The sequence below is a fragment of the Pristis pectinata genome, chromosome 33, assembly GCF_009764475.1.
Source record: "Pristis pectinata isolate sPriPec2 chromosome 33, sPriPec2.1.pri, whole genome shotgun sequence".
NCBI classification, from domain to species: Eukaryota; Metazoa; Chordata; class Chondrichthyes; order Rhinopristiformes; family Pristidae; genus Pristis; species Pristis pectinata.
The window spans coordinates 19,196,354-19,223,825 of NC_067437.1; the positions used below are offsets into that span (position 1 = coordinate 19,196,354).

At 52.7% G+C, this 27,472-nt stretch overlaps 1 protein-coding gene across 1 annotated transcript in view; it reads right to left on the reverse strand.

Moving 5' to 3' along the window:
• Window positions 1–27,472, reverse strand: part of LOC127585694 (circularly permutated Ras protein 1-like) — a 78,084-nt gene that overhangs the window by 49,810 nt on the left and 802 nt on the right. The window contains exons 2-9 of the mRNA XM_052043382.1: window positions 18,100–18,219; window positions 16,169–16,316; window positions 15,427–15,804; window positions 9,967–10,125; window positions 8,589–8,675; window positions 7,287–7,375; window positions 1,258–1,437; window positions 26–76 (exon numbers count right to left, since the gene is read on the reverse strand). Of these exons, the coding sequence (XP_051899342.1) occupies window positions 26–76; window positions 1,258–1,437; window positions 7,287–7,375; window positions 8,589–8,675; window positions 9,967–10,125; window positions 15,427–15,804; window positions 16,169–16,283 (1,059 nt within the window). The 5' untranslated portion in view covers window positions 16,284–16,316; window positions 18,100–18,219. The remainder of the gene's footprint in view (window positions 1–25; window positions 77–1,257; window positions 1,438–7,286; window positions 7,376–8,588; window positions 8,676–9,966; window positions 10,126–15,426; window positions 15,805–16,168; window positions 16,317–18,099; window positions 18,220–27,472) is intronic.

Consider the following 27,472-nt stretch of genomic DNA (forward strand, 5'->3'; position numbering starts at 1 on the left):
GTTTACATTTCTGGCGGTTTCATACCTGTAACCGGGACATGTAGAGCGATTTGCTGAAGCTACTTCCAGTCGCTGGCTGCAAAGAAGTTTGGATCATTAAAACTTTTTTAGAGGTAATGTTAGAACCATCCCAGAACAAGGTAAAACATAAAATAATTCAAACCCAGCATTTCTATTCCACACCTCAACACAGCTCTACAGGCTTCACGGATGATACATGGGACGTGCAGACAGGGGTGGCATTTAATGTTGGGGATGGTGCTGGTGATGTCCTGCTGCAGCAGTGTGGTGCTGGTCTGGTCACCTCACGCTCTGCTGCAGGGAGAGTTGGGGAGTCACATCACAGGCGTTTGTGCCATGTCCTCGCCAACAGCTCACCCGCCTCGTCCAACCCTTAGCAATAGGTTCATGGTGGCACAGGAGGGGCAATTTGGCCCATTGTATCCATCAGAACTTTCTAAAGGAATTGGATAGGTACTTGATGGAAAATAATTTGCAAAAGAGCAGAAGAATGAGATGGTTCTATAGAGGACCGGCATAGACAAGTTGGGCATCATGGCCTCTGGTAACAGCATCAATGTTCCATGGCTTTTTCGACCACTCTTAGAGGCACTGTTCCACATCAAACCTTTCCCATCATTTAAATCTGTCTCTGATAGTCTTCCCACAATATCCCTCTAAACTGCTGTGGTCTTGTGTAGTGAAGCCTCTTCCCAGCCTTCCCTCTAGGCAGGACATTGTAGCTGAAATCCTGCAGTCTGGTACCACCAGTGTCGGGATGTTGCCGGGACTGGAAGGTTTAAGTTCTAAGGAGAGACTGGACAGGCTGGGACTGTTTACCCTGGAGCGAGGGAGGCTGAGGGGTGACCTTACGGAGGTTTATAAAATCATGAGGTGGATGGTCACAGTCCTTTCCCCAGGGTAGGGGAGTCTAAAACTAGAGGGCACAGGTTTAAGGTGAGTGGGGAAAGATTTAAAGGGCACCTGAGGGGTGGTAGGTCTGGGGAACGAGCTGCCAGAGGAAGTGGTAGAGGCAGGTACAGTTACAATGTTCAGAAGACATTTGGACAGGTACACGGTTTCGAGGGATATGGGACAGATGCAGGCAAATGGGACTGGCTCAGGCTGGCTCCTTGGTTGGCATGGGTGAGTTGGGGAGGGCCCATTTCCCTGCTGTGTGACTATGAATCTGTGACCCACGTGTGGCTCATCAATGACCTGCAATACCAGGAGCGAGAGAAGAACACAGTCTCTTACCTCAAGTGTCACACTCATACTACCGGAGATGTCCACACAGAACACAACGAGCGAATCATCAATATCCCTAGAGGTCATCGGATTTGGGATGTGGATGTAGAGCTGGTCATCTCTGCATGTGCCTTTGCTAGATCGATAATCCAGGGTGTTATTTTTGTTGCAGAATTCACATTTCCACATCTGAGGGCCAACACAAGTCTCCTTGTTAGCTGATACTGAGGAGGTCAAAGTACATGATTTATACAATGTCTGGGTAAATAAAGCAAGATTAGAAGCAATATTACAGGCACTTTGGTCCTCCGGTCCATGTGTAAATAATCCATCCCTGGTTGCACTGCCCCGCAGCCTTCCAACAGCCTCTCACCTCAGGCACACACTTACTATTTCCTTGCACAATAGAAGATGGTCATTGGCTGTCCCAAAGCAGTCCAGGGTGCAGGAACCTTCTCCAGATGGGGAGGAGTTGGCAGGGTGACCTAACTGAGGGGTTTAAAATGCTAAAAGGATTTTATTTGAAGAAACCAATTCGTCTGAGTAAGTCATAAACTGGCATTATTCTCAGCACAGACCTGGGTGTTCAGGCAGTGCTGTAGGTGGGATACAGTCTGCTGGATGGAGAGGGATGGATATTTGGGGGGAGGGATGTTCAGAACGACCATGATGGTGGCACACGTCTAACCTACTAATGGCCTTCTGTTCATCTTCGCCTTCCATTCCACCAACTCTCCTTCTGGAGAGAACGACTTCCACATTTACACAACCATGAAAGAATCTTCATCTCCTCCGGGTTCCCGAAGACTCTCCCACCACACAGGTGGTTTCCCTCGCTTGGCATCATCTCAGTACACCTCACTGGTATGCCCCCTCCGATGTTTCTCTGGCGACCACTCAAAACTCCAGGCTTTAACTCCTGCTAACGTTCATCCTGACTTGCACTAAAAACCTGATGTTATGGCACAGAAAGGAGGCCATTGCACCCATCAAATGCTGCCTCCTTGTACAGCAATTTCTTTCATCTCATTCCTTCCCTCTCTTACTCTGCAACTTTGAAAATTATTTCCCCTGAACCTCCCCAGTTCCCTTCTGGTTCCCAGAGTCACATCACATCCTTCCTGGCAAAAGTCACACTTCACACTTCTCTGTATTAACTTCTATCTGCCATGTGGATGCCCACTCTGAGCTGAACACACTGCCCTGAGGTCTGTAACTATCCCTCAATGTACACACACCTGTAGTCTGCAGCTGCTGGGATGTTACTCTCAAATCCAGTTCATCAGTCAGGAATTGCTGGCTCTCACTTATCAACTCAAACCTGTCGAAGAGCTGATTTTCCTTTTCTTGATCATTTCCCTGGAAGCGTCCAGCTGCCGAAGTTGGACTGATGGGTCTGTGGTTACCAGGGTCCCTATTTGCCCCTTCACTCTATCCAGGCAGAATTGGAAGACCAAACCCTTGTCTGAGCTCCATCCCTCCCCTCCTGCCCATTACAGACCAGGTCAATACTTATTTCAGCAAAGTCATCCTTTCTAGTAATTCCTCATCAACTTAGAGCACGGGAAAAGTGTATTTGTTGCACAATGCCTGTGCTGCCCATGATCCCAAATGAAACGAATCCCATCTGCCTGCACATGGTCCGTATCCCTCCTCCCCTGCCTGTCCGTGTCTCTGTCCCAATGCATCTTAAATGTCACTGTTGTATCTGCCTCCACCCCCTCCCCGGCAGCCCGTTCCAGGCACCCACCACACTCTGTGTGAAAAACCTGGCTCACAAATCTCCTTTAATCTTTCCCCCCTCACCTTAAACCTATGCCCTCTGATATTTAACATTTCCACCTGGAAAACAGACTCTGACCTGCTATCTCCACCATCTCTATTGAAACTCTGGTGGCATCACCTTCCTTGGCCAGGAGCGATACCAAGTATTCATCAAGGTTCCAGCCAGCCCATCCGGTCTCTGTGCTTGCCCCAAATCACCCCAACTCTCGCCTTGCTGGTGATTTGCTTGGATCGGGTGATGCATCTCCATTATCGGCCTGATAGCCATCTTTGATCTTCAGTGCCACACCTACAGAAGATTTGTTTACGTCCTGTTTGTGTTAATTACTGTCCTACTTTTGTAACCACTCCTCCCCCATCCTAGTCTCTGTTTTCAGCCGCCTACATGGTTTGCTTGTCAACTGACAATTACTCAACCAACACGCTTCACTTGTCACCTCTTCTGTTTCATCATGTCGCTTGTTCTCGTTGTTTGTCGGGAATCTCAGGATTAGTCCTACCGACCTTCCCCCTTGTGGGAACGTACCCAGGCTGCACCTGTCTCTATAAAGGTCTCCTATCGTGTTATTACAGCTTCACACCCAACTTTGGCTCCACCAAATCCCGGCCAGACCCCCTCGCATTCTCTCCATGTCACCCCTTCTCTAATTTAGGGGTTCAACTTTAGACCGTTCTTTGCCTTTCTTCATTACCGGTCTGAACCTTGCGATATTATGATCACTGCTCCCCAAGTGTTCTCCCACTGACCTGGTCCACTCAGGCTGTCCCCAGACCGGTTCCTTCCTTTCTCAATGGACCAAAACAGGTTTTCCTGAACACCTTCGCGAAGTCCCTCCTCTGCTCCTTGCTCGGTCCTGTCCTTTTTCAGTTATCACTAAATCCTAAACAGTTTTTGGTGCTTGCTGCTACAACACACATTTTAAACATATCCTCATCTTTCACGTAATCTGTTTGCACCTTAGGGTAGTGTGACCTGCTGCTCCCTTCCCTCCTCCTCTGCTGTTGTGTGCTGCCTGCAGCCCCCACCATCTGCCGTACTGGCGGTTGTACAGTGCGGGCAACCCTCAGCCTCCTCTCTGGGTTACGTGACCAACCAGTCAGAATCATCTTCACAGCTCCCTCTGCCAAGTGGACACTGCACTTGGATCACAAGTCAAACCTTTGTGTTCTGAAGTGAACAGGAAGGTTTCTGAAGCATTTTAGATATTGAGCTCTTTGTGTGAAACAGGGGAAAGGACGGAACTTAGGACTGAAGGAGTGGAAGGATGATGTTGTATTTGTTTACGTGACACTGGGATAGGGTCTGTGGGAATATGGAGGAAGCTGGAATATGCAGCAGACCTTGAAGGCGGACAAACCAAGACAACCCCCTGCCCACACCCGCCCGTCCTCCCTGCCAGTCTGACACACGCACCCCAGCTCAACACACACACTCTGCCTGACACACACATTGCAACCCAACACACACACTCTGCCTGACACACACATCCCAGCCCAACACACACCCTCTGCCTGACACACACACCCCAGCCCAAAACACGCACTCTGCCTGACACACACACCCCAGCCCAACACACACACTCTGCCTGACACACACACCCCAGCCCAAAACACGCACTCTGCCTGACACACACACCCCAGCCCAACACACACACTCTGCCTGACATATTGCTGCCTGGAAGCTTGAACCTTGACTCTGAATAGTTGGTCTTGTTATGAAGTTTATCTTCTCACTCAGAATATGATCCTTCCCCCAGCCCACCCACTCTAACTCGACACCGTGTGTTACAGTCACCAGCAGAGTCCCTGCCACCTATTTGACAACTTCCAGTGGTCAGGTTGCTGATGTGGGTCGTTCTGATGTTCCATCAGTCACTTCCTTGTCTCCAGTTACCCTCTAAACTTGTCCCATGATCTCCTCCCATTTCCCTGGCCTCACCTGTCTGAATACTGTCTGTATTCAAACCATTTGCTATTTCTCTGCACTCAACCCCCTGCTGTGGTGTCGAGTTCCACACAATCACTTCTAATCTCTTCATCCACCTACATCATATTCTGTGTTGTATTCAAACGTTAGTCCTGATAGTGCCATCTCTCTGCTTCACAGCCTCGCTCTCTGCTTCCTGTAATCCCTGCAGGCCTGGAGATTTACACAGCTCGCAGTCCTCAAATGGCTGCGTCATCGAATATGTTTTGTTAACTCTTCTACCCATTTGTGGGCTAAGCTCACAGACAGCTTGGTTTTATCTGTTCAATGTGCTCAAGATTTAGAACATAGAACAGTACCGGCCCACCACCTTGTGCCGAACTAATTAAACTAGTGATTAAACGCCAAACTAAACTAATCCCTTCTGCCTACACAATGTCCACATCCCTCCATCCTCTGCACATCCATGTGCCTATCTAAGAGCCTCTTAAGCACCTCTATCGTATCTGCCTCCACCGCCACCCCTGGCAGCACATTCCAGGCACCCACCGCTCTCTGTGTAAAAAAAACTTGCTCCGCACATCACCTCAAATGAATGCGCTCTGGTATTAGACATTTCAACCCTGGGAAAAAGATACCAGCCGTCTACTCTGTCCATGCCTCTCATATAAACTTCTATCACGATCTCCCCGCAGCCTCCACCGCTCCAGAGAAAACAACCCAAGTTTGTCCAACCTCTCCTTATAGCACATGCCCTCTAATCCAGGCAGCATCCTGGTGAACTTCTCCAGCACCCTCTCCAAAGCCTCCACATCCTTCCTGTAACAGGGCGACCAGAACTGAATGCAATACTCCAGATGCAGCCTAACCAGAGTTTTATAAAGCTGCAACATAAGTTCTTGACTCTTGAACTCAATGCCTTGACTAATAAAGGCAAGCTCTTCTATATAACCCTATCAACCTGTGCAGCCACTTTCAGGGAGCAATGGACTTGGAGCCCAAGATCCCTCTGCACATCAACACTGTTAAGGGTCCTGCCATTAACAGTGTACTGTTCCTTTACATTTGATCTCCCAAAGTGCAACACCTCACACTTGACTGGGTTAAACTCCATCTGCTATTTGCAGGGATTGTTTTCCAAGGATTCTCCTTTTTTCACATTTATTAGTGATGACGTTGGTTCCTTGTGGTTGAATGAAGCAACTCCTTAAACACACTTTACATTTTACATACAGTATGTTCTGATTTCAATAAACTATTCATTTTGGCATGGTCAATCTCTCAGTATTTTTCCATTTGTGAGCTCCTGGTTCACGCTGTGTAACATGAAACATTTCCTGAATGAATTAACTCTGCAAGCACTAGGGCACGTCAGAGAGAGGACCTGGAGTGTGACGAACAGCACAACACAAGGATTCGACTCCAGATAGACCGATGTAAAATCGAAGCGACTGGACAACGGTCAACACCAATGGAATGAAAGGGAATCTGGTCGGAAACCAGAGATTGGCAGGTGAAACAGGACAATGGGAAAACCTTGTGGAGCTGGTGTCCTTGGACAGGAACAGAACCCTTCACCAACTACCCACGTTAGCTCCCTGCCAGCAACAGCGGGCAGGATTGCACAGTATGAACCTGTCTTGGTTTAGACTATGCAAAGGGAGTGATCACCAGGCCATAAGAGGTCAGGCAGTGTCTGTGGAGAGAGAGTTCACATTTCAGGTCAGTGACTTTTGGAACTATATATGAGGAAAGTCATCAAGCTGAAATATTAACTGTCTGTACGTTCTCCCCGTGTCTGCGTGGGTCTCCTCTGGGTGCTCTGGTTTCCTCCCACATTCCAAAGACGTATGAGGTAGGAAGTCGTGGGCATGCTATGTTGGCGCCAGAAGCATGGCGACACTTGTGGGCTGCCCCCAGCACATTCTCAGTAATGCAAAAGGATGCATTTCACTGTGTGCTTCAATGTAATTTATAAATAAATATCTCATATGTCTCCACAAACGCTGCCTGACCTGTTGGGTATTTCATGTTGTTTGACTTTGGAGATCTGCTGAAGTAGAAGAGGTCCAGTGGTTCTGTGGACGGCTATGTCCTGTGGGGGTGTGGGCGGGTGTGGGTGGGGGTAGGTGCTGGAGGTGTGTGATGGGGGTGGGTGGGGTGTGGGTAGGTGGTGTGTGGTGGGGGTGGGGGGTGTGTAGTGGGGCTGGGGGGTGTGGGTGAGGGGTGTGTGGAGTGGAGTGTGTGTTGAGGGTTGGGGGTGTGAGGGGGACAGGTCACCGGGAAACACACGGGGACCGTGCTGATGTGACAAGTGGCTACTCACCGAGGCGTGGGGCTCCTGTGTCCAGCTGCAAGAGGACATGGCTGCCGAGCAGTTCTGGCAGTAGGTCGGAGATCCTTGCAGTGGCTCCACTGTGGACCAAGGCACTGAGTTAGAACCAAACAAAGATCTGAGGGTCTCACCACAGCCTCGGGTTTCCAACCCGGGAAAGTCTCAAACCTCTGCTCCCTTAGCTCCCCTACACTGTCCCAAACACACCCCACACCTTCCCAAACACATCCCACACCATCCCAAACACACCCCCACACCGTCCCAAATACACCCCACACCGTCCAAAATACACCCCACACTGTCCCAAACACACCCCACACCTTCCCAAACACATCCCACACCATCCCAAACACACCCCCACACCGTCCCAAATACACCCCACACCGTCCCAAATACACCCCACACCGTCCAAAATACACCCCACACCGTCCAAAATACACCCCACACTGTCCCAAATACACCCCACACCATCCCAAACACACCCCCACACCGTCCAAAATACACCCCACACTGTCCCAAACACACCCCCACACCGTCCCAAACACACCCCACACTGCACCCCCACACCCTCCAACGCCCCCGTGCCCCCCACACCACAGCTGGAGTTACAGAAATGTGGGGCTGATGATGGAGCCAGGGCAGACCGTTCCCCAGGGCCCACAGCCTGGCACCTGTAGAATGCAGGCTGACCACCCCTGACGGACACTGGAGGGGTCAGCCCAGCCATCACACAATAACAAGAGGGAAGAGAGGTGCGAGGCTGGCGAGAGTGGAAGGGAAGGTCAAGAGTCTGGGTGAGGTGTGGGTACGTGAGATGATGCACTGAGGTCGGCGGAACAGAAAGCTTCGGGGTACAGAGGTTCAGGTTGGGGCACCAGAAGCTAAAACACAGGTGCAGACAATCCGGAGGGAAGCAGGAGAGGAGTGAAAGGGGACGGAAGCCTTGCCGAGACTGCACAGGCCTTGGGTGAGATCTCATCTGGGGCAGCCCTGGTCCTGGGAGTGACATATCTGGGGGGTGTACAGGGACACTCTCCACATTGACAGCACAGACAACGGTGGAAGTGCTCAGCAGGTCCATCAGCGTCTGTGGAAACAGGTGGAGAGTCAATGCTTCAGGTCAATGACCTTCCATCCTGATGACAGTTGTGTGAGAGTTGTGAGAGTGAGAGTGATGTGAGAGAGGGGGTGCGCCCAGAGGGGTGGAGGAAACTGACGAGCAAGTTCTTGCCACATCAACAGGCAGGGAGGGATAATCAGCCGCAGAGTCGGTGAATGAGGCGTGAACGTTACCCTCCTTGATGTCAGCCAGTTTTCCCAAATTCACCAACACCACGTTGACGTCCTCTGTTAACTCCTGCGGTTTGGGGGCCAGGAGTGCTGTAGAAAACAAGCGAGAAAGGTTGGACCACAGGTCAATTACTGGTGCCAGGCAGAGTCATCCGGGAGTGCGTCATCAACTGAATCAGCCCTTGGACTGGGATCAGGGAACCGTCTGACTAGGAAGACTCAGCTCTTTAAGGAAGTAGCAGAGGGCTCCTGGGTGACAAGGTTGCTGCCTTTAGTTTAATTGGGCATCATGGTTGGCACAGACATGGTGGGCCGAAGGGCCTGTTCCTGTGCCGTACTGTTCTCTGTTCTGTCAAAAGTGCACAGAAAACCCATAGACAGGTAACCTTGAGATTGTCTTCCCCAGAGGTTCCAGAGCCAGGCTGGGGTGTGGAAGCCCTCCGGCTGCCACATCTCCCAGTTCCCAGAACGGTGGGGCCCGTTTCCAACAGGAGATGTGTGGTCTCCACTGAAGGGAGGAGAGATCTGGGGTCAATGCAACGCAGCTCCCTCACTGAACACCCACCGCATCCAGTGTGGGACGGGATGTTGAGCAAACACACAGTGTCACTGACACCTCCAGCGATTGTCACCCCTGTGCTGGGAGAGGGGATGATCACCCCAACCGTTCCCCAACTGCCCAACCTCCCTGCGCACCATCCGTGTGTTGTGTGTTTACGTCCTGTGCGCTGTGTACAGACATCCCATATGCTGTGGGCTGTGTGCAGACGTCCTGTGGGCTGTGTGCAGACGTCCCATGTGCTGTGTACAGATGTCCCGTGTGCTGTGGGCTGTGTGCAGACGTCCTGTGGGCTGTGTGCAGACGTCCCATGTGCTGTGTACAGATGTCCCGTGTGCTGTGTGCAGACGTCCCGTGCGCTGTGTGTTGTGTGCAGACGTCCCGTGTGCTTTGTACAGATGTCCCATGTGCTGTGTGCAGACGTCCCGTGTGCTGTGTGTTGTGTACAGATTGTCCTGTGTGCTGTGTGCAGACGTCCCATGGGCTGTGTACAGATTGTCCTGTGTGCTGTGTGCAGATGTCCCATGTGCTGTGTGTTGTATGCAGACGTCCCAGCTGCTGTGTGCAGATGTCCCATGGGCTGTGTGCTGTGTGCAGACATCCCATGGGCTGTGTGCAGACGTCCCGTGGGCTGTGTGCTGTGTGCAAACGTCCCGTGCGCTGTGTGCTGTGTGCAGACGTCCCGTGGACTCTGTGCTGTGTGCAGACGTCCTGTGGGCTGTGTGCAGACGTCCCGTGGACTCTGTGCTGTGTGCAGACGTCCCATGCGCTGTGTGCTGTGTGCAGACGTCCCGTGCGCTGTGAGCCCCGGCACTGACTCACATTTTTCCGGCAGAGGGGGTGCAGATGCCAGGGGAGGTGGGGCGGGTCCGAGGGCCGCCCGAGGCCCGGAGCCCCTGGCTGGGATTGACTCCAGCACCTGGAGGTAGTCAGGCAGCTTCTTCATGTTGGGGGGTCTGGGTGGGAGGGGAGGGGGCGTACCTGGAACACAATAAGGGGGGAGTCAACACACAGGGAGCAATGGTCTGTGGTGAGGGGGGAGAGGGTGAGGGGAGGGGAGAGAGGGGGTTGGGAGGCGAAGAGGTAGGGGGGAGATGTGATGGGGGGGTGGGGGAAGAGGAAGGAGTTTGTCAGAAACTCTCAGCACCGAGCCTGACCCACCAGCCCAGGCCTCTGATGCACACCCTTCCCCCCCACCCCCACACACCCTCACACCCCACCACCTACCCCCCCACACACCTCCCTCACCCCCCCAACACACACACCCCTCCCCCTTGGGCTCCCTCCCCCAACAGCCCGGTCACACTGTGAGGAGGGAGAGGACAGTGTGGGAGGGGCCCCGTGCCCAGCCCCGGACCCATGGGTGTCCCTGGGCAAGGCTGGGCTCCGGACAGCGCAGACACATGGTGAGCTGGGCATTATGTCCTGGTTCGGTTCACCCTGACCACTGAAATTAAGTATTAAAACCAACTGGTTAATCCTGACTAAAGTCGACCCTTTAAATGTCAGTTAGGCAGTGACGGCGAAGTTCGTGTCCCGACCGTGCCTGCAGGCAGGGCCGACTCATGGAAGGGATGTGCTGCCCCGTCAGCTGGACCCCAGGACTGTCTGCAAGCAAAGTGTTAGTGCAGGAGAGTGAGAGAGCATGTTCCAGAGTCACAGAGCAATACAGCTCCGATACAGGCCCTTCGGCCCAACCAGTCCATGCCGAACCACCCAGCTAGTCCCAATTTCCTGTGTTCGGCCCATATCCCTCCTAACCCCGCCCCTCCATGAACCTATCCAAGTGCTTCTTAAATGATACTATTGTACCTGCCTCACCCACTTCCTCTGGCAGCTCGTTCCATATACTCACCACCCTCTGTGTGAAAAAGTTGCCCCTCAGGTCCCTTTTAAATCTTTCCCCTCTCACCCTAACCCTATGCCCCCTAGTTCTGGACTCCCCTACCCTGGGGAAAAGACTGTTACCGTCCACCTTTTATCTGCCTCTCATAATTTTAAACACTTCTATAAGGTCGTCCCTCATTTTCCTACGTTCCAAGGAATAAAGACCCAGCCTGGCCAACCTCTCCCTGTAACTCAGGCCCTCGAGTCTTGGCAACATCCTCGTAAATCTTCTCTGCACTCTGTCCATCATAGAACATAGAACAATTACAGCACAATTCAGGCCCTTTGGCCCACAAAGCTGTGCCGAACATGTCCCTACCCTAGAAATTACTAGGCTTACCACAGCCCTCTATTTTACTCAGCTCCATGTACCTATCCAACAGTCTCTTGAAAGACCCTATCGTATCCGCCTCCACCACCGTTGCCGGCAGCCCATTCCACACACTCACCGCTCTCTGAGTAAAAAACTTATCCCTGACATCTCCTCTATACCGACTCCCCAGCACCTTAAACCTATGTCCTATCCTCCGTCTCTCCGAGGAGAAAAGGCCAAGTTCCCTCAACCTGCTTTCATAAGGCATGCTCTGCATTCCAGGCAGCATCCTTGTAAATCTCCTCTGCACCCTCTCTATGGCTTCCACATCTTTCCTGTAGTGAGGCGACCAGAACTGAGCACAGGGACCCCAAGACCAGAACTGAGACCAGGGACCTATAGAGCTGCGACAATACCTCCCGGCTCCTAAATTCAATTCCCCCATTGATGAAGGACAATACACTATATGCCTTCTTAACCACAGAGTCAACTTGCGCAGCCGCTTTGAGCGTCCTATGGACTCAGACCCCAAGATCCCTCTGATCCTCCACACTGCCAAGAGTCCGACCATTAATACTATATTCTGCCAACATATTTGACCGACCAAAATGAACCACTTCACACTTATCTGGGTTGAACTGCATATGCCACTTTTCAGCCCAACTCTGCATCCTATCTATGTCCTTCTGTAACCTCTGACAGCCCTCCAAACTATCCACAACAACTCCAACCTTTGTGTCATCCGCAAACTTACTAACCCACCCCTCCACTTCCTCATCCAGGTCATTCATAAAAATCACAAAGAGTAAGGTCCCAGTACAGATCTGTGAGGTGCACGACTGGTCACCGACCTCCACTCAGAATACGACCCTTCAACAACCACTCTTTGCCTTCTGTGGGCCAGCCAGTTCTGGATCCACACTGCAATGCCCCCTTGGATCACATGTCTCCTCACCTTCTCCATAAGCCTTGTATGGGGTACCTTATCAAACGCTTTGCTGAAATCCATACACACTACATCTACTGCTCTCCCTTCATCGATGTGTTTAGTCACATCCTCAAAAAATTCAATCAGGCTCGTAAGGCAGGACCAGCCCTTGACAAAGCCATGCTGACTATTCCTAATCATATTATACCTCTCCAAATGTTCATAAATCCTGCCTCTCAAGATCTTCTCCATCAGCTTACCAACCACTGAGGTGAGACTCACTGGTCTATAATATCCTGGGCTATCCCTACTCCCTTTTTTGAGTAAGGGAACAACATCCGCAACCCTCCAATCTTCCAGAACCTCTCCAGTCTCCATCGATGATGCAAAGATCATCGTCAGAGGCTCCGCAATCCCCTCCCTCACCTCCCACAGCAACCTGGGGTACATCTCATCCGGTCCCAGTGACTTATCCAACTTGATGCTTTCCAAAAGTTTCAGCACCATCTCTCTCCTAATATCTGCATGCTCAAGCTTTTCAGCCTGCTGCAAGTCCCCACTACAAAACCCCAGATCTTTCTCCGTGGTGAATACTGACGTAAAGTATTCATTAAGTGCTTCCGCCATTTCTTCCGGATCCATACACACTTTCCCACTGTTGCACTTGATAGGCCCTATCCTTTCGCATCTCATCCTCTTGCTCTTCACATACTTGTAGAACGCCTTGGGGTTTTCCTTAATCCTGCCCGCCAAGGCCTTCTCATGTCCCCTTCTGGCTCTCCTAATCTCCTTCTTAAGCTCCTTCCTATTAGCCTTATACTCTTCCAGATCTCTAACATTACCTAGCTCTCTGGACCTTTTGTAAGTTTTTCATTTCCTTTTGACTAGATTTATTATAGCCTTTGTACACCACGGTTCCTGTATCCTCCTGTAACTCTCCTGTCTCATTGGAACATGCCTATGCAGAACTCCACACAAATATCCCCTGAATATTTGCCACATTTCTTCCATACTTTTCCCAGAGAACATCTGTTCCCAATCTAATCTTCCAATTTCCTGCCTGAGAGCCTCATAATTCCCTTTACTCCAAGTAAATGCCTTTCTAGCCTGTCTGTTCCTATCCCTCTCCATCAATGTCAACAAAACAAAAGAGCTGGTCATTGACTTCAGGAGAGGGGGCAGTGTACATGCACTTGTCTACATCAATGGTGCTGAGGTCGAGAGGATTGAGAGCTTCAAGTTCCTGGGAGTGAACATCACAACAGCCTGTCCTGGTCAAATCACGTAGATGCCACGGCCAAGAAAGCTCACCAGCGCCTCTACCTCCTCAGGAGGCTAAAAAAATTCGGTTTGTCCATTTTGACTCTCACCAACTTGTACCGATGCACCATAGAAAGCATCCTATTGGGATGTATCACGGCTTGGTACGGCAACTGCTTTGCCCAGGACCGCAAGAAACTGCAGAGAGTTGTGGACACAGCCCAGTGCATCACGGACACCAGCCTCCCCTCCTTGGACTCTGTCTTTACCTCTCGATGTCTTGGTGAAGCAGCCAGCATAATCAAAGACGCCACCCACCTGGGTCATTCTGTCTTCTCTCCTCTTCCATCGGGTAGAAGATATAGGAGCCTGAAGGCATGTACCACCAGACTTAAGGACAGCTTCTACCCCACTGTGATAAGACTATTGAACGGTTCCCTTATACAATGAGATGGACTATGACCTCACGATCTACCTTGTTGTGACCTTGCACCTTATTGCACGGCACTTTCTCTGTAGCTGTGACACTTTACTCTGTACTGTTACTGTTTTTACCTGTACTACATCAATGCCTTCTGTAGTAACTCAATGTAACTGCACTGTGTAATGAATTGACCTGTACGATCGGTTTGTAAGACAAGCTTTTCACTGTACCTCGGTACAAGTGACAATAATAAACCAATACCAACACCAGTTTAACCATGTTTTTCATATAACAGGGTGACCAAAGCTCTACACAATACTCCTAGTGTGGCCTCACCAACAACTTGTACAACTGCAACATAACGTCCCAACTCCTACAATCACTGGTCTGACTGATGAAGGCCAGCGTGCCAAATGTCTTCACCCCGCCTCCCCCCCACCCCCCGTCTACATGTAGCACAACAGGTGGTGATGTACACAACGTCCTGAGTGTACTGAATACAGTGGACAACGTGGAGGGACCGGCTCCACCGCCATCAGTCAGACCCAAGGACAGGACAGTCAGAATGCAGACTGAACACAGCAAATTTCTGGAATGTGAACGGAGGGTTTTGGCAGGAATACCCCGCAGTGACTCAGCGGCTGTGTTAGATTTAGCACCAACACCGAGCCAGTGTACGAAGATTTCTCAAATAACGACCACAATAAGGTTCAGAGGGACAGGGGCTAAACACTGGCAAATGGAACTGGATTAGACGGGCATCTTGGTTGGCATGGACAGGTTGGGCCCAAGGGCCTGTTTCTGTGACTCTGATAATATCAGTGAGATTCACAAGAGAAGTGCGTAGCCACCAGTGAGAAACAGGAAATGCTGAAAATACTCAGCAGGTTGGGCAGCAGCTGCGGAGAGCAGAACATTTCAGATGATTGCTCTGCTATTTAAGGCAAGAGGGGAAAGGGGTTATAGCTGGTCAGCCAAACACTGTGAGACGGAAGCAGGAGGGTCTGGTCCTCTCCATCCGTACCTCCATCTCCTGCAATCTCCCCACCTCCCTCGACTCTCCGAACGCCCAGAAATCCATCGTGGACAATCACAGCAGCACCAACCCCTCCCCACAGGAGGCAGTGGAGGGAACCATCCCTCTGCAGCACACCCTGTCTCAGGACACCCAGATGTCCCCTCACGTCCTGCTGCAGTCAACCTTCTCGGAACGGCGTTCAGCTGCGTTCTCCCCGGCGTCTGCCCGGCTCCACATCTCTGCGTGTCTGGGCTGTGTCACAGGGACAGGAGCAGAGGGAGGAGGGGAGGAGCAGGGAGAGAACATTTTGGGCAGTGAAGGAAGGCAAGGGTGAGGGGAGGGAGACCACTCCAGGGGAGGAGGACCAGAGGAAGGAGTGGGGAGGGAGGCTGTGTAACCGAGGAGCAGGGAGAGGCCAGCATGTTCCTTTCAGGCTACACCCTGGAGCTCACCTTGGGGTGTCCTGCTACGGGAACGTCGCGGTGGAGGCACTGGCGGTGCATCGGTGACAGGCTGCCCGCTCGGTGGCTCTGGACCCTTCCTGTTCTCACCAGAACTGCTGGAACCTTCTGCTTGGTTCTGGTACGCAGTGTGGGGGCTGAGTCCGAGTCTGTTGTCGTAGGCAGGAGCGGACGGAGTGACTGTCTGTGCTGGGCTGTAGTTCTGGTAGACGGAGCCTTCGGCCCCAAGTCCTCCTCCACACGGCCAGACCTTCCCCGAGTGATGCTCGTACACCTGGTCATAGAGCGGGCAGAGAACCAGCTGGTGTCCTTCGGGGGCTGCCTCACAGCTCTCCACAGGGTCGTAGAAAGGAAGCACTGGCTCCACAGCTGCCAACACAGTGAGAACAGTGGTTGTAGTCACCCTGTGAATGGCTGTAGTCACTGTGGGAACAGTGGTAGTCACTGTGGGAAAGGCTGTAGTCACCGTGGGGATAGCAGTAGTCACTGTGGGAATGGTTATAGTCACCGTGGGAACAGTGGTTGTAGTCATCATGGGAATGGTTGTAGTCACTGTGAGAACAGCTGTAGCCACCGTGGGAATGGTTATAGTCACCGTGGGAACAGCTGTTGTAGTCACAGTGGGAACAGCTGTAGTCACTGTGAGAACAGTGGTTGTCGTTACCGTGGGAACAGCTGTAGTCCCCGTGAAGCGAGTGAAGTCTCTGCAGTGATCCCACCTGCTGGCACTTACCGATCTTGTCACTAGTCTGGGATCCCGAAGGGCAAATTCCACAGAGACTGGACTCCTTGGTCTGGTCCATGTCAGCTGGACATTTGATGTAGAAGTGGCTACTGGCAAACTCCATCTTACTCTTCTGGAGAATTCACAATGGTTAAATCTGCAAAGTTAAAGAAAGGTTTAGAAACTTCATGCCCTGTTGTTAACCCTCTGGCCCGAGAGGCTGTGCTGGTGACAGGGACAGGACTCCCGTGTGGACTTTCTGACAACTGGTCACCCTGCCCCATTTACCGACTAGACCAACAGCATTGTGGCGGGATCCGTCAGCCTCTGAAGGAGGCAGAGGAAGAAGGCAGAGCCATGAGCAGGAGTCCCAGAACAGTCACCCACAATGTTCTGAGGCGTATTTCATTGGGTAAGGATCGGGCCGAAGGAGGGAATGGAGTGGGGACAGAATGACAAACATCTCAGCCTGCTGTCCTTCATCAGTCAGGGCACCAGGTGTAGGAGGTGAGACATTGTGTTGCAGTTGGTCAAGTCATTGGTGAGTCCGCACTTGGAGCACTGTGTACAGTTTCAGTCACCCTGTTATGGGAAAGACGTGGTTAAACTGGACAGAGTGTAGAGAAGATTTACGAGGATGTTGCCAGGACTCAAGGGCCTGAGTTATAGGGAGAGGTTGGCCAGGCTGGGTCTTTATTCCTTGGAACGTAGGAGAATGAGGGGTGATCTTATAGAAGTGTTTAAAATTATGAGAGGCACAGATAAGGTGGACGGTAACAGTCTTTTCCCCAGGGTAGGGGAGTCCAAACCTAGGGGGCAGAGGTTTAGGGTGAGAGGGGAAAGATTTAAAAGGGACCCGAGGGGCAACTTTTTCACACAGAGGGTGGCGAGTATGTGGAACGAGCTGCCAGAGGAAGTGGGTGAGACAGGTACAACAGGATCGTTTACGAAGCACTTGGATAGGTACATGAAGGGGCAGGGCTTGGAGGGATATGGGCCGCACGCAGGAAATTGGGACTAGCTGGGTGGGCACCATGGTCGGCATGGACTGGTTGGGCCGAAGGGCCTGTGTCCGTGCTGTATTGCTCTATGACTCTTGTCTTCAGGTGGTGGGTCACCCTTTCCTGATGCTGAGGAAGATCCCAGTCAGGGTGTTTGTTCAGTGGCCCAGTTCCCTGTTCAGCCCCGTTCTCGGGTCCGCTCCCTGCCAGACGCACCGACTGATGGCCAGTCCCCAGGGCCTGTGCGCACTCCCCTCCCCACCACTGCGACACCGGCACACCTCGCTGCACCAGCCACATCCGAGCAGGATGGAACCACAACCCCGCGGTGGGTTTTCCACCCCCCCGCCTCTCGCTGCCGGATGCAGGACTCACGGGGAATCGCCATGCCAGGAACGTGAGTGGCTCCTTCCTCTGGGTGGGGGGAACCTGTGACCCAGCTGGGAGTGGTGGGTGCACGGGGAGGTGGGGGCAGATCCCTGGGCCGTCAGTGGTGGGGAGTGTGAGGACTGGGGGGGGGGGTCTCCCAGAGACCCGAGGGTGACCGGACTGAGCACAGACTCTACCCCCAGGTGGTTTGTGGATTAGAACTGCCACTGTGGGGCAGTGGCAGAGGGAGTGTGAGGGGATTCAGCAGGAGGTGGGCTGCAGCGAGGAGGGGTCAGACAGGCTGGGTCTGTGCTCTCCGGGATGACCTTGGGGAGGTTTATAACATTGTGGGGGGGAGGGGTAGATAGAACTTTTCTCCCCGGGGCAGGGGAGTCTCGAACCAGAGGGCACAGGTTCAGGTTCAGGTGTGAAGGCGACCTGAGGGGTGAAGCGTTTCACACCGAGGGCGGCGGCGGCGCTGCCGGAGGACGGGGTGCAGGGCAGGTACAGGCGGTGCTTCAAGGCATTTGAGCAGGTACGTGGGTGGGAAACGGGCCGAGGGATCGGTACCTGGTGCAGGCACATAGGGCCCGTGTAGACAGCACGGACCGGGTGGGCCGAGGGGCCGCTGCTGGTTTCTATGATCCTTTGGGACGAGAACAGAGGGAGACCTTTCCACAGGAATAGAACCTGAAAGGAAACATTGCAGACTGAGTTTCAGGAGCAGGGATGTCACCTGCCGGTATTACACAGTTATCAGGATCTGTTATTTCTGCGCTTGGTGGAGATTTTTGCCAACCCAGAGAATTAAACACTGGAGTGGAGACAGCAGCAAGCAAACAGGGCGCTGCAGGAGCGCCGGGCCTGGGGAGGGTCTCCACCTGAAACGTCGACTGTCCATCTCCCTCCACAGATGCTGCCCGACCCGCTGAGTTCCTCCAGCGCCTTGTGCACAGTTTTGCTGTAACTTATGTTTTCATAGTTCACCTGTACTTCTTATTGATGCAAAGTAATCAGTTCAGATCACATCCGACACGGTGACAGAATGCTTGTGGCTTTCATGGATCAGCCATGTGGTGTTAAAACGTGTCCTCGTTTCTGAGGATCCTCTGTGTGTGTGTGGGGGGGGGAGGTGTGGGTGTGTGTGTGTGGGGGGTGTGGGGGTGGAGAACTGGTTGGTGGAGAGGACGCTCGGCGCAGTGTCAGTGGGCGGGGGTTCCTGTCCGCGCTGCCTGGTCTGTGTGTGTGGGTGGGGTGGTGTGTGGGGGGGTGTGTTGGGGTGGTGGTGTGGGTGGGGTGGGGTGGGGTGGGTGGGGGGTGGGGGGTGGTTGGGGGGGGGGGGGGGTGGGGGGGGGTTGGGGGGGGGGTGGGGTGGGGGGGGGGTGTTGGGGGGGGTTGGGGGGGGCGGGGTGGGGGGGGTGTGGGAAGTTGTGTGGTGTGTGGGGGGGGGCTGTGTGTGTGGGGGCGGGGTGTATGTGTGGGTGGGGGGTTTTGGGGGGTGTGTGTGTGGGGTACGGGGTGTGTGTGTGTGGGGGGGTGTGTGGGGGTTGTGGGGGGTGTGTGGGGTGCGGGGTGTGTGTGTGGGGTGTGTGTGGGGTGCGGGGTGTGTGTGTGGGGAATGGGTGTGGGGTGTGGGGTGTGTGTGTGGGTGGGGTGTGTGTGGGGGCGGGGTGTATGTGTGGGGTGTGTGTGGGGGCGGGGTGTACGTGTGGGGTGTGTGTGGGGGGGGGGGTGAGGTGTGTGTGTGGAGCGGGGGGGGGGCGGAACCGCAAATACAACTCCCCTCCTGTGTCCCCTCTGCTCCTCACCGTCTCTCACCAGATCAGGGCAGACAGTTTGGAGAACTTAAGAAGACATTTGAACCTCACACTTTTATGGAAGTGCAATATCTGGAGATCCATTTCTCAGTTCCACAGTCGGGCCGTGGAGGGACCACGGTTCATGTGAATCAGAGCGTTAAGTGAGAGCCAGGCAGCGCGGACAGGAACCCTCCGCCCACTGACACTGCGGTGAGCGTTCTCTCCACCGACCCGTTCTCCCACATCCCCCTCAGCTCTCCTGGACCCACCCCTCACCCACACACCGGGGCAACTTACAACGGCCAACTCACCTACCGACCCCCGCGTCCTTGGGACGTGGGAGGAACCGGAGCACCGGGGAACCCACACGGTCACCGGGAGAAAGTGCAAACTCCACACAGACAGTGGCCCAGGTCAGGATTGAACCCGGGTCCCTGGAGCCGTGCTCCCTACACCGCGGGAGTGATGCCGCTGTACTCTGAGGTACTGAAGGCATTTGTCAATCCACGTCCTAAATAAAGAGTTAAAAGCTTGTACACTTCCAACCGGTCGAACACTTTGGCACAGTTTGAAAGCCGGTCTCCTGGTCTCCAGCACGGCTCGTTGTCCAGTTATCGGGCTCCCAGCAGTCAATCCACCGAACGCCCGCTGTCTGCCTGACGGCGGGGCGGGCGGATTCACTGTGTTAGGGCTTCAGAATCAGAGCGAGAATTGTCCTGTCCGAGTCAGACGAGGGAGCGAAGGCCAGCGTCACCAGCAGAGATCTCCGCCGGTGGGGACCCACAGCTCCCACTTACAACCGACGGGCCGACTGTTGCCTACGGAGACGGCTACAGACTGACACAGAGTCGGGAGTCAAGCACCTGTGGTGATTCACCAGACCACCGGTTGTGGGGAGCTGATGCTGTAGCAGAATCCAGCAGTGGAAGGGGGTGTGAGGCACTGATACAGAGGGGTTCCCCCCACCAGCAGACTGACCCGACCTGCCGCCGGGTGACGCTTGTTTCTGCGGCAATGAGCTTTGCTGAGAGTCTGCGTTGACGGAGGCTGCGGGCCGCCGCCGCCGCGTTTATGAACCTGTTTTTCCCGTGGCTCGGGTTCCCCACCCCTCCCTGACTCCGTGGGACACGGTGACCCTCTCCCCCCCCCCCCCAAGTCACGGACTCGCGTCCAAAACCCAGGCACTCCTTCCCTGTTATTCCGATGAAAACAAGTGCCTTAGCAACCGCGTGAAGTGAAAGGTGATCTGTGTGCACCGCCGGGGCTGGTTCTGGTGACAGGCTGCACCGTGAACCAACAGCTTCTGGGGGTGTCAGGGCCCGGAGATCACGGCTGCACCGACCCCCCCCCCCCCGCACTATCCGCGCCGCCTGCTCACCGGACACCTCGTCGCCCGGTGAGGAGGTGACTCCCACCCTCCCTCCACCACATGACTCAGAACGTGAACGCACAGATACAGGCCCTTCGGCCCACCCAGTCCGTGCCAGCCATTAGCACTGACTCTACAATGATCCCATTTTATTCTCTGCACACTCCCATTAGCTCACCCAGATTCTACCCCTCGCCCGGGGTCAATTCACCCACCGACCCCATGTCTTTGGGACGCGGAGGAAAGCGGGGCACCCGGGGGGACCCACGAGGTCACCGGGAGACCGTGCAAACTCCACCCCGATAGCGGCCGCGCTGGGGTTCGGGGCAGGGTCTCTGGGGCGGCGGGGCAGCAGCACTACCCGCTGCACCGTGAGCTCAGCTGCGGCCCGACAGTCGGCACGGAGCCGCCACTGGCCAGGGGACGTTGTTGAGGATAACGTTGTGTTTGGAACGGACCCTCCGCATTTCCCAATGGGCAGCAGCGGGAGCGCCCCGGCCGGAGGCAGCTTCACCCCATTTACTCCCGTGTACTCCCTCAGTGCTGGTTTCTCTTGAATCTGGGAAATGTCCGCGGGGGGGGGGGGGGGGAAGGTGGGGAGGCTGCCCACTGACTCCCCGGGGGTGTCAGCACCCCGTAGAGGGGCAGGGTCCGTCCGCCATCAACGAGCCTTTCCAAATGCAGCCGAAGAACTCCCCTGCGAGCTCAGGGAACAGCGGCCACCCTGCGCCGCTCACTTCAGACTGGTCGCGTTAGTGCACTCGGAGGAAGGGAGGAGACACCCGGAGGGTCCACGCTGTGTCCGGTGTGCTCAAAGCCACCACCATCCGCCCTGGGCAGGAGCGGTGGGCGCTGCCACCTGCGGATCTACTCGTCCTGCTTCAGGGTCTCCGGCAGCTTTGTACTGGACGGGACACCTCAAAGGAACATTTAAGAGACTCTTAGACACATGAATGACAGAGAAATGGAGGGCTATGTGAGAGGGAAGGGTTAGGTAGATCTTAGAGCGGGATAGAATGTCAGCACAACATTGTGGGCCGAAGGGCCTGGACTGTGCTGGAATGTTCCATGTTCTAAATTTAAACAGAACGTCGGCCGTACCATGGAACGTCGGCACAGGGAGCCCTTCCTCCCACAGAGGCTGCACAGTGTGACACCGGGGGGGGGGGGGGGGGCGACACCTGGGGGGGGCGACACTGGGGGGGGGCGACACTGGGGGGGTGGTGACACCGGGGGGGGGGGTGTGACACCAGGGGGTGACTGGGTCTGTGGGGTCAGTTGGGACGTCCACAGTAATTTCTCACTTGACCTTGGCAGAAATAGACTGGAGCCCGGGGGCGTCGCCGTGCATTGGGGCGCAGCGTTCAGCACAGGACCGGGGATCTGCTGGTAAACAGTCACTGCGGTCCTGTGGGACTTGGGATTGTACCGTTAGCTGCGTTAATGCTTTCTCTCCTAGCAGCCAGGCTGTGTGTGGTTCCAGTAGGTGGAATTCCCGTTGGGGCTGGGAGAGCTTCAGACCATGACAACTCTGGGAATCTGATGCACGTCGACTGCACCCGTCTGGAGCGGCGACACTCCAGGTGAACGGGTCGCTCTGACATCGGCTGTGCATTCGGTTCACGTTCAGTGGCAGTCAAAGTCAGGAGCCATTTATACTAAGGTTGACTTAACTATAAATATCGAACACTACAGCACAGCACAGGCCCTTCGGCCCACAATGTGTGCCGATATTTTTATCCTGCTCTAAGATCTTCCCTCCCACATAGCTCCCCATTTCTCTATCATTCATGTGTCTATCTAAGAGTCTCTTAGATGTCCCTAATGTATCTGCCCCCACCACCTCTGCCGGCAGTGCGTTCCACGCACCCACCACTTTCTGCGTGAAAAACTTACCCCTGACATCCCCCTTATACCCTCCTCCAATCACCTTAAAATTATGTCCCCTCGTGTTAGCCATTGTCACCCTGGGGAAAAGTCTCTGACTATCCACTCGATCTATGCCTCTTATTATCTTGTACACCTCTATCAAGTCACCTCTCATCCTCCTCCTCTCCATAGAGAAAAGCCCCAGCTTTTCTCATAGGTTTATGAGGATCCTCATAGGTTTATGAGGATCAACCTATCCTCATAAAACAGTTATTGCAAATACCAAGGTGCCTCACTGGAGGTGTCTCACACACCACACACCACACACACACACACAGACACACAGACACACACACAACACACAGACACACACATACAGACACAGAGACATACACAGAGGCACACACATACACACACTGATACACAGGCACACAGACAGGCACATGCAGATACACACTCAGACACACTCAGACACACACACAGACACATACACACACAGAGAAACACAGACACACACACACACACGCGTTATCTTTTATGTTACAGTTTTTGATATGCTGACATTTTCTCCAGGTTTACCCAAGCCCTCAGGACTGCTGAGAACTGCGAACCCATCCTCTCTTCCACAGTGGAGTTTCCCAACACCTTGAATCTGCAGGCTCCAAACTGCAGTTTTGCTTATTTCGTCTGTCCATGTTCCCTGTGACAATCCCCGCCTTCGCCTAGATATCTGACATACAAACATGCTTCAGCAGGAACAGGTTGATCCTGTGAAAACATTCTGCCTGTGACTCGGGAATGAGACGGATAAAAAAGTGGAGGACAAGTGTCACAATCTAAACAGAGGTTTTCAAACCATGTGGTCTGCTCCAACAACCAGTGGACCTAAATTTTAACAAGCATGAAGTTCTATGTTAAGTCCTTTCCAAATCTAAATATTGATTTCTGCCAGAGATTGGCAGCTGGATGGTACTGTCGAATGATGCTGGGATTGTCATGGACCAGAACTGGAATTGAACATTTAAGCCTCACAACGAGCTGTGTGCAAACACATTCCTAAAGCACTTCCCCGGATTTGGCAGCTTTAAGGGATCAGCTCTGTGATATCAAGGCTGAGGCTCCATTTCCTGTTGAACCTGTTACACGAGTCAGGCACCATGACAACAAAGTTTCAAACAACGAATAAACCACAAGGAATCACATGAGGCGCCAGAATCTCCAGAAAATCTATCAACATCTGTGGTTTCAGGGGGCTGCTTCTGATTATTTCAAGCCACCATGCAACTTGCAGTAACTTCAAGAAAAGCAGAAGTTGCTCGAACTACTCAAGTGGCCGGGCAGCTTCTGTGGAGGAAGAAATGATGAGCTTTGCTACATCCCCCACAGATGCTGCTCGACCCACTGAGTTCCTCCAGCATCCAGTGTGTTGCTCCAGATTCCAGCCGCTGCAGTCCCCCGTGTCTCAACATGCATACAACGTGATAGAGGTGTACAAGATGATAAGAGGCATAGATCGAGTGGACAGTCAGAGACTTTTCCCCAGGGTGAAAATGGCTAACACGAGGGGGCATAATTTTAAGGTGATTGGAGGAAGGTATAAGGGGGATGTCAGGGGTAAGTTTTTTTTTACACAGAGAGTGGTGGGTGTGTGGAACGCACTACCGGCAGAGGTTGTGGGGGCAGATGCATTAGGGACATCTAAGAGACTCTTAAATAGACACATGAATGATAGAGAAATGGAGGGCTATGTGGGAGGGAAGGGTTAGGTAGATCTTAGAGCAGGATAAAATGTCAGCACAACACCGTGGACCTAAGGGCCTGTACAGTACTGTGCTGTAGTGTTCTGTGTTCTACTTCCTTAAACATATTGAATGTCCTGCCACGTGTAGGAGAGAGTTTACTTGTTAGAACTGAGATCCGGAGAAATCCGGTGAGGAAACAGCTCGCAAACTGTGAGAACAAAACTGCAATTGCTGGGAATATGAAATAAAGGAAAATGCAGTGAAGATTCAGCAGGTCAGGTAAGATGTCTGCTGAGAGGGAAGTGGTGCTGTCACTGCGGGTTGTAACACGCCCACACAGATGAAATGCTGTTCCTCAAACTTCTCTGGAACGAGAGGCTAAAGGCAGAGATCAGAATGCAAGTGGATCCTGCTGTTCATTTACTGACGTTTATGTTAGTCACAGAGAAGTAAAGTCAGATGGCACAGAAACAGACCGTTCCGCCCACAGTCTGGGATGTGGGCGAAGGGGTTAGATAGTCTTAGGAGTGGTTTGAAGGTCGGCACAACATGGTGGGCTGAAGGGCCTGTATTGTGCTGTATTGTTCTATGGTTCTATGTAGATGGATTAAACTGCCGAAGGAACTCGGCCGGTCGAGCAGCATCTGTCGGGGCAAAGGAATTTTCAACATTTTGGGTTGAAACCCAGGACTGTCAGATAATCAGGGCAAGTGTGACATTAACCACTCTAGTAGGAAGAATAGAAAATCAGAGTATTACTGAGACGGTGTGAGGGGCAGGCATGGCAGTGTAGCAGTTATTACAGCACCAGCAACCCGGGTTCAATTCTGGCTGCTGTCTGTACGGAGCTTGTACATTCTCCCCGTGTCTGCGTGGGTTTCCTCCGGGTGCTCCGGTTTCCTCCCACATTCCAAAGACGTACAGGTTAGGAAGCTGTGGGTGTGCTATGTTGGTGCCGGAAGTGTGGTGACACTTGCGGGCTGCCCCCAGAACACTACGCAAAAGATGCATTTCACTGTGTGTTTCAATGTAACTAAAACTAAAGGTATCTTTATTAGTCACTCAGCACCTTGTCTTGTCTTATCTAAATTTGCTCAGAGACATCTTGTACAAAAAGAACCAAATTTGCATATCATCTGGCAATTAGTTTAGAAGTAAATAGAATTTTGCTCTTTATTGGAGGGCAGAAAGTACAAGGTTCCTTGTGTAAATACTAGTATTGTACTTATACGAGCAAGGATAAAGCTGCAGTGAGTAGTGGACTCTGCCTGGTGCATCACGGGCACATCCCTCCCACCATCGGTACTATCTCCAGGAGGCGCTGCCTCAAGAAGGCAACATCCATCGTCAGAGATCCCCACCATCCGGGCCGTGCCATCTTCTCACAGCTACATTCTGGCAGGAGGTACAGAAGCCTGAAGTCCCACACCACCAGGTTCAGGAACAGCTAATTCGGTTCTTGAACCAACCTGCACAACCGTAATCACTGCCTCAGTACAGCAGCACTGGGACCACTTTGAACACCTTGCACTACAATGGACTTAATTTCTGTTCTAGTTGTGTTCTTTCTTGTATAATGTTGTATAATTTATGTTTAGTTTATGTTTTTCTTGTGAATGTTGTGTCTCTAATGCTCTGTGCCTGTGATGCTGCTGCAATTAGGTTTTTCATTGCACCTGTGCACACATGGACTTGTGCATCTGACAAGACAAGATAAAATTTATTTATTAATCACATGTACATCGAAAAACACAGTGAAATGCATCTTTTGTGTAGCGTCTTCTGGGGGCAGCCCGCAGGTGTCGCCACGCTTCCGGCACCAACATAGCATGCCCACAACTTCCTAACCTGTACACCTTTGGAATGTGGGAGGAAACCGGAGCACCCGGAGGAAACCCACGCAGACACGGAGAGAACGTACAAGCTCCTTACAGACGGCGGGCGGAATTGAACCTGGTGACTGGCGCTGTAACTGCTACGCTACCATGCCACGGTAAACTTGACTTTGACTTTGACAAGGGAAGAAAGTCCTGCTGGACCACATAGAGTCATGGATTATACAGCACAGAAACAGGTCCTTCGGCCCAACTGGTCCATGCTGACCAAGATGCCCATCTAAGTTAATCTCACTTGCCCACAACTGGCCAATATCCCTCTAAACCATTCCTATCCGTGTACCTGTCCAAGTACCTTTCAAATGTTGTTAATGTACCTGTCTCACCCACTTCCTCTGGCAGCTCGTTCCACACACGGACCACACTCTGGGTGAAGAAGTTACCCCTCAGTTCTGATTAAATCTCTCCCCTCTCACCCTAAACCTATGCCCCCTAGTTCTTGATTCCCCAACCCTGGGGAAAAGACTGTGTGCATTCACCCTGTCCATGCCCCTCATGATTTTATACACCTCTATAAGGTCACCCTTATTTCTTCTACACTCCAATGAAAAACGTCCCAACCTGCTCAACCTCTCTCAGTCCCTCGAGTCCTGGCAACATCCTCATAAATTGCCCCTGCACTCTTCCCAGTTTAATGACATCTTCCCTGTAGCAGGGTGACCAACACTGAATACAATATTCCAAATGCAACCTCACCAATATCTTGTACAAATGCAACATAACATCCCAACTTCTATCCTCAGTGCCCTGGCTGATGAAGGCAGGAGAGAGCTGGAGGAAAGAGAGGAGGGGGAGTTGCATTTTTAATGAAAGTGAACATCACAGCAGTAGTCTGAGATGAAATTACTGCAGGATTGTCCAGCGCGGCTTTATGGGTGGAGCTGAGAAATAAGGGAATGGTCACCTTGTTGGGATTGTACTCTAGGCCCCCAAATAGTCAGTGGGAATTAGAGGAACAAATATGCAGGAAGATTGCGGAGAGTTGCAAGAATAATAGGGTTGTACTAGCAGGCGCTTTTAACTTTCTCACACAGACGGACTGCCATGGTGCTCTGGGCTCAGATGGGGTGGAATTTGTGCAGTGCCTTCAGGAAAGTTTCCTCATGCAATATGTTGAAGGCCCCACTGGGGAGAGGGCAAAGTTCTTGGGAAACAGGGCAGGACAAGTGACTGAGGTGGGGGAGCACTTTGGGACCAGTGACTATAGTTCTATTAGTTTGAAATTAGTTATGGAAAGGGACAGATCTGGGCAAATGGACGTCGGGCCCC